The sequence below is a fragment of the Podarcis vaucheri genome (assembly GCF_965113315.1).
Source record: "Podarcis vaucheri genome assembly, chromosome: 15".
Taxonomy (NCBI): Eukaryota; Metazoa; Chordata; class Lepidosauria; order Squamata; family Lacertidae; genus Podarcis; species Podarcis vaucheri.
In genome coordinates this window covers 35938678-35945883 of record NC_138753.1, presented here as the reverse complement: position 1 = coordinate 35945883, position 7206 = coordinate 35938678, and the positions used below count along the sequence as shown (strand labels likewise).

The window sequence follows — 7206 nt, the reverse complement described above, 5'->3', positions numbered from 1 at the left end:
GAACGGAGCAAAAACATGGTCTGTGGTGCCCTAACTGCAAACCTGGGCTGTGACTGCAAAGTGCAAACCTTAGCGCACTTACTGGGCAGTAAGTCCCCCTGAGCAAAGTGGGCCTTAAAAGGTAAAGGGACCCCTGACCATTATGTCCAGTCGTGGCCGACTCTGGGGTTGCGGCGCTCATCTCACTTTACTGGCCGAGGGAGCCGGCATACAGCTTCCAGGTTATGTGGCCAGCATGACTAAGCCGCTTCTGGCGAAACTAGAGCAGTGCACGGAAACGCTGTTTACCTTCCCTCCGGAGCGGTACCAATTTATCTACTTGCACTCTGACGTGCTTTTGAACTGCTAGGTTGGCAGGAGCAGGGACTGAGCAACAGGAGCTCACCCCGTCACGGGGATTCGAACCGCCGACCTTCTGATCGGCAAGCCCTAGGCTCTGTTGTTTAAGCCACAGCGCCACCCGCGTCCCAATAACAGTGGGCCTTACTTTTGAGTAAAGATGCTTAGGATCGCGCCGTAAAAGTAGGTATCCCTCGGTTTGCCCGAAGATGATGAATTGCGCTTCTCACACGCGCGCACCCTCCAAGTTATCTTCCCAACAGCCCTGCCAAGTAGGCTGCCAACCAGAGAAGTGGGTGGGCGCGTAACTGCAGAGGACAAGGGAGTGGTTCTGATTGGGCTGCGCGGGAGCGAGGCTGGTAGAACTCGGGGCGGGCGGCGCACGTGGGGAACGGCCCCTCCGTTGCGCGCGGAAGTTCCCCGAGTCAGGTGCGGGCGGACAGGGCTTGGGGAGAAAGAGGGAACCCGCGAGGTCCGAGCGAGCCGCTTCCTCGAGCTGCGGGCGATCCCGACCCCCCCCTCCACCTGCGCCGCCCCGTCGAGGCTGAGCAGCGCGCTCCGCTTGGGCGGCGCCGGGGAAAGGGGCTGCAGCGATCCCCCCTCCTCCGCCCGGGGGCGGCTGGTGCGCGGTAGGGTGGATCGCCCTCCCCCGAGGCTGCCGCTTGCCGGCGGCCCTCCCCTGGCAGCTCTCCCGGGCTCTGCCTAGTGCCGGGCTCGCTGTTCGCCGAGGAGCTTCGCTCGCGTTGCAGGAGCCGCCTTCTGCCGCACGCAGCGGGCTGGGCGTCTCTCCCTCTCTCGCTCACCCCCGATCTGAAGCGGCGTCGCCCCCCCTCCTTCCTTCCTCCTCCTCCTCCTCCCCGCCTGCCAGCCAAGCTCGCGCCCCCGCCCCTCCTCCCCCCCGCTGCCAGCCGGAGCCGAAGCCGGAGCGGAGCCCGGGCGGCTCATTGCGGAGCGAAGCTGCAGCCGCGATGGCCACGACCGTGACCTGCACCCGCTTCACCGACGAGTATCAGCTGTACGAGGAAATTGGCAAGTAAGGAGCCGGCGCCGCGCCTCGCACGGGCACGGGATGGGCGGGAGAGGAGACGCGCAGGGGCGATCCCCCCCCAGCACCCTTCCCCCCACCCTAAAGCAAAGACGGATCCCCCCCCCTACTCTCCTCTCGCCGCTTCGGGGTTCGCGTCGGGGCCTGGACGGCTAACCGGCTGCCTGCCCCACGGCTTGCAGTCTGGGAGGCCCGGCCGGGGGCTGGCTAGGGAGAGGTGGGCCTGGTAGCGGCGGGGCGGCGGCAGCCCCTTCCCCAGCGTGGCTCGTCGGGGGTGGGGGGGATCTACCGAGGGGGGGTCCTGGAGAGAGTGAGGGGCTCGCCCGCGCTGCGCAGCCGTGACGCACGCTGCGGAGCCCCACCAGGCAACAATCTGATGCGTGGGGGCAGGCGATCCCTCTCCAACCCGCGATCATTTTTTTTGGGGGGGGGAGGGAGCGCCTTTTTCTCGGTCCCGACGCCGCCCTGCCGCTTCCCTCCGTCGGAGATTGATTTCCCGGCGGCGCCGAGGAAGGCGAGGGGTGGCTGCGGAGGGTTGCGCCTTCACTGCAGTGGCGGCGGTGCTGCTGCTGGGCTCTCCAGCCGGGAGAACCGCTTGCTCGCCGGGCTCCCGCGGGCGCGCAGCGAAAGCACGTGGCGGGGCGGGTAGCCCCCGGGGGAGAAAGGGAAAGGATCGCTACGGCGATCGGATGTTCTTTGGCAGCGGGTCGGGCAGTTGGCTGTGCGGGGTGGGGAGGGGGAAACACGCGGGGGGCTCCCCCTCGCCGGGAGGTGCGCTCTCTCCGCCCGCGCGCTTACGAGTGCGTGGGCTGCGGAGTGGGGACGTGGGGCGGGGGGGGAGTGGGAGCTGGCTGGCTGGCGAGCTGGTTGCCTGGCTCCACGCTGGGGAGCGGGGGTGGCTGGCAGCGCGTCTGCCTGGCGAGGAAAAACCGAGGGGAGGGCGGAGAGGAAGAAGCGGGGTTTCTCTTTGCTGGGGGGGGGGGCGGGCGACACCTGAAAGGCGAGGGGGAGGAAATGGCGATTGGACGAGCGGAGAAGAAATAATGCGTGGATCGGGGTTGGGGGGGTGGGAGTAGTAGTTGCCTCTTGCTCAGATCGGGCCAGGGCCTTGGAGCGGGTGTATTGCGTAAGAGTGGGGAGGGGTGGGGAGCCCTGTCGCCCATTGGTGCAGTCTTACCTTCCTCCTTTTAAAGGAGAGGTGCCGCCGGCGTAAATCAGCCCGCTCTACTCTCCTTGCGTGGGATCGCTCACTAGTGGGGGGACTCTGCACATGCTCGGGGGCACTCTCCAGCCTGCCCAGATGTCTCTTGGGAAGAGGAGTCCTGGCGGAATGGGCTAACGGGAAGCTTGGCGTTGAAACAGCCAGGGCTCGGCCACCCGGCTCCAGGGATGGTGGCATCTCTGCAGCGGGAAAAGCCAGCCTATTGCTGGGCTGTGAGACAAGTCAGTATTCCAGGCATCCTTTGCTAGGTGTTGCAAGCTTTCTCCAGCAGTCTGGCTGCTGGCCAGGCCGGCTGAGCTTTGTGTGTGTGCTTGGCATTCTGCACAGTTTCGAAGCTTGGGTTTCCTCTTTGCCTGCTGCTCCTGAACGGGCTCCATGCCCTATAATAAGATGTTGCAAGGAGTGAGCCTTGCAGAGAGTGTCCGGCCATGAACAGCTCCAGATATGATAAAAGTGGGAGCTGGGAAGAAGATAGAGTCCTTCAAAATAGCCCTTCTGGACAAAACCAAAGGCTTCCTGTTGTCTACAGTGGCCTGTCAGATGTCTCTTTAGGGACCCACAAACTGGATGTGAGGGCAGTTGCTTTTTTGCTGCTGTTCTTCCTAATCAACTGGTATTCAGAGCCATGTTGCATCTGAACTTGGAGGTAGCATATAGTCAGCTGAACTAGCAATCTCAATGTATTTGCCTAATCCCAATTTAAAACCAGTGGCAATCACAACACATTGTGGCTGCAATATTATCCACTATGTAAAGAAGTACTCCCTTTTGCCTGTTCTTAGGGGTGGTAGGGACTGTCAATTTCGGTTCTCACAGCTTCTCTTCTCCAGCCTTTGGTTCATCACATGTCTGCTGCAGCAATTCATGAATTTTCTTTCTAAAAATCCTCTTGAAAATTCTTAAGCATTTTAGTGTAAATTTCTCCTAATAAATGCATTTTAAAAAATACTAATTTCCATTTTGTTGATTAACAGATCTTTCTAATATGCATTTTTGGTATGCTATTTTCACTAATATATTCATTCTTATGCACACTTTTACCTAATCTATGTGCATTTTTGTAAACATTTGTTGGATGGAGCATTGCAAAAGTAGGATAAGCGCAGATTTCGAGGGATGGCTATGTTTCGGTTCTCATATTGTTTCAGAAAACGTGGCTTTGATAATTTTGGCTTTAAATGTGAACTGAATCTTAGGTTCTCCCGCACCTGCCTCTCCGGAATCATCAGCCAATCAGTTTCATGGGATTACTCCCCTGGTCCTGGTATTCTGACCATCCCCCCTCCTTAGTCACACTAAAGCATCTTGTTGAATGGACACTAATTGGTGAACATAGGCATGCAGCTCAGTAATATGTTGAGCAGCTCTTGGACATGCCAATACTAATTTAGGATTGCCATCTTTTGAACTGACCTCTGTGACTGTGCCTAAAGAGTAATTTGGTCTTCAGGAATTAGAGGGTGAAGTTTTATTTTTTTTAAAAAAATGGTACCAGCAGATTAAACTGCTGTTAGAGGATGCAGGAGCAGATCAGGCTATTTTTTCCTGCAATCCTAGATCAAAAGTACTGGGGAAAACCAGAAAAGGGAGCATCTGCATTTACTAAATGTTCTGTTCTTAAAGTGCTACTAGACCTGCTTTTCATGCCAGGGCTCAGACCTGGGACACCTGAGTCAATAATTAAGGTGAGAGGGCTGTTAAGTGTGTTATGCCCATTGAGTAACAGTTGTCAGCCCCCCACAACCCAGTTTGGTAATAGAAGGACTCTTTGAGATCAGTGGGTCTGAGTTGCAGGCACGTGCAAACTCCCATAGCTCAGAGCACACGTGTATTTGAGGAAGTGTCATAGGTTAGCATGGGCTTGCATTCAGAAGGTCCCATATTTTATCCCTGGCATCTCCATGGAGGACTTGTCTGAAATCCTGGAGAGCCTCTGTCAGTCAGTGTAGACAACACTGAAGAAGATAGGCCGATCCTCTGAAGTTACTGTAAGGCGGATTCCTTGCTCTGTACTTAATGCATCTCATTTTGCAACGGTGAATTAAGAGGCTCTCAAATGTGAAAGGCCATATTCCCTAGGCCCGCCTTCCTGGTACACATGGCTGCCAGCAGGCTGCTGTTCTTCCTAGAAACTGAGGGGGGAATTGTGATTCTGGACACAGCCCAAATCTGCCTTTCTTTTAGCATCTTTGGGATGCGGCTCCTTCCTTCCTTCTTCCTCCCAGTTGATGTCTGCATTAATAAATCTTATTCTGGGCTCCCACAGCTATGAGTGATGTGGGACCCAAAGGTGACACTTTTATAGAGGGCGGGATTGTCTTAGGGAAATCGAACGGACTTAGGTGGGTGGCTTCACAATTTCAGTAGCATCAGCAGAAGTTTTAAGACTTAAGGGTAATTAGGCCGCATCCTCTTAATTCAAGAATTGGATTCTGTTCAGGATCGACAGACGAAGCCTGTATCTGTCCATTTTCTGAAATACTCTCCCATTCAACACTTGTACTCTGCTGCCAGCTCCCTAGAGACATCTTAGTCTGTTACAGGAAACCCATAAAGCGTTCTCTGGCATTTTAGGCTATTAGATATATTACGGCATAAGCTCTGATGGACTGGAGCCCACTTCATAAGATGCCTATTACCAACTTCCTCTTTGTAAGAGCATTGGTGATTTTGTGGTTTTGGTCTTCCCCGTCTCCTATATCAGTCTCTTACCCTGCTTGATTATTTTGCCATAATTATCTTTGACTATTAGACTGTGGGTTGTTGTTATTTTTGTCCGCAATAGTAGTGCTGTTAGCTATATCTGTTATTGAGTGTAGAATCCCAGGTGGATTTCTCCAGAACTCTGCGCTTTCATCAGAAAAAGAAAAAAACCCGTTTCCAGATCTGGAAGAACTTTAATGTGACGGGTGGAGGGAAAGGCCTGTGATTTGCATTAATCTCACAAGCCGTGATATGGGATGGCAGTATCAACTATATCCTGTAGTCTTCAGTGCTTGGAATTTCTCCCTCAGAGAAACAACCTTGCTGGCATCCGTCATTCAGGAGTTCACCATTTAACATTCAGAACCTTTTCACCTAGGATAATATTCACTGCTCCTGGCCTCTGGGAGCTAGATTAATTTCCTCTCTACTAACCACTGAAGAATAGAGACTCCTGCAGTCCCAGAGCTATTTCATAAATAACTTGGCTCTTTGGTCTTCTGCTCCAGGCTTCTGCGACCCCATCTTAACTATTTGCGGCATGTGTTTTCTGTTGTAGTTTGCTGAATGTGTGCAAGCGCAAGGGAGGGAGAGAATTGGGGAGTAAGAAAATGAAAAAGTTGGCCACACCAGAAGCATGGCGACAAAGAATTGGCTCCTGTCAGATACGGCCTAGATCAGGCTTCCTCAAACTTGGCCCTCCAGATGTTTTGAGACTACAATTCCCATCATCCCTGACCACTGGTCTTGCTAGCCAGGGATCATGGGAATTGTAGGCCAAAAACATCTGGAGGGCCGAGTTTGAGGAAGCCTGGCCTAGATGGTGTCTGCCAGATGTTGCTGGAGGACTACAACAGCCAAAGGCCAGAGATTATGGGAGTTGTAGTCTGGCAGCCATTGATTAAGGAGGGCAAGGCTTCTTACTTAGGTGTCAGAAGCCCCCCAGGCAGCACTCCTGCAGGTGCGCCACCACCATCAGTGCTGATTTCAGGCAAGATCAGATCCATTTGGGGTAGATTTCACCCCAAAGTGGCACAATCTTGCCTGAAATTGGCACCGCCTGGCAGAGCGCACGGCGGTGGCAGAGCAGGTGGTGTTGGCAGCAGCAGATGTGGTGGCAGGAGGAGCAGCAGCAGGGCAGGGCGGCACTTCATGTTTAGCCTCAGGTGGCAAAATGGGCTGTGCCACCCCTGCCTAACCCCTCCCCTTAGGGTCACCAGGTCACAGTGCTGCGGTATTTATTTATTCTTGGGGTTTTCACACCAATTTCCCGCTGCAGGTGGCTTACAAAGTTTTTAAAAATGAATCGGACAAAATATCATACAAATCCAATACAATAAGACGGCAGCAGTGCAGATCAATACAGCAGGGAGACGCGAATGAGGAAGCACATCAAACGCTCGCCTCAACAGAAAAGTCTTTATTTGGTGACAAAATACCAGCAATGACAGGCCAAAGTTAATCTGTCTAGGAGGCGATTTCTATAGCTTGGATGCCACCATAGAGAAAGCCTTTTTTCTTGACCCAGAGCCAATGACAGGCACAGCAGCCAACTACTTCTGTCCCCATCCTCCCCCCTCCCCCTTTTGAGTTCTCCAGGGAGCAACACTGAGATTAGCTGGAGAGGTTGTAAGGCTGGCCTAGAGCAGACTGAGGTTGGTGGGACACTCAAATGCAGTAGCCTCCACTGAGTAATATAGTACGAGAGGACAGCTCCCTGCCCCAAGGAGCCTGCTGTTTAAATTCTAAAGCAGGGAAAACAGAGAAAGGGGAATGAAGATAAGGAGAGCTGTCCTGGATCAGTCCAAAGGCCCAAACAGTCCAGGATTCTGTTCCTACAGTAGCCAACCTTTGGAAAGCCTACAACCAGGATCTGAATGCTGAAGCACCCTCCTGC

General features: G+C 53.9%; 1 protein-coding gene across 17 annotated transcripts in view; it reads left to right on the top strand.

Moving 5' to 3' along the window:
• The first annotated feature begins 1157 nt into the window (after positions 1-1157).
• Positions 1158-7206, top strand: part of CAMK2B (calcium/calmodulin dependent protein kinase II beta) — a 201372-nt gene continuing 195323 nt past the window's right edge. For all 17 annotated transcript variants that reach the window (XM_082200335.1, XM_082200334.1, XM_082200341.1 and 14 more), the window contains exon 1: positions 1158-1372. In XM_082200335.1, coding sequence (XP_082056461.1) covers positions 1308-1372 — 65 coding nt within the window. In that variant the 5' untranslated portion in view covers positions 1158-1307. The remainder of the gene's footprint in view (positions 1373-7206) is intronic.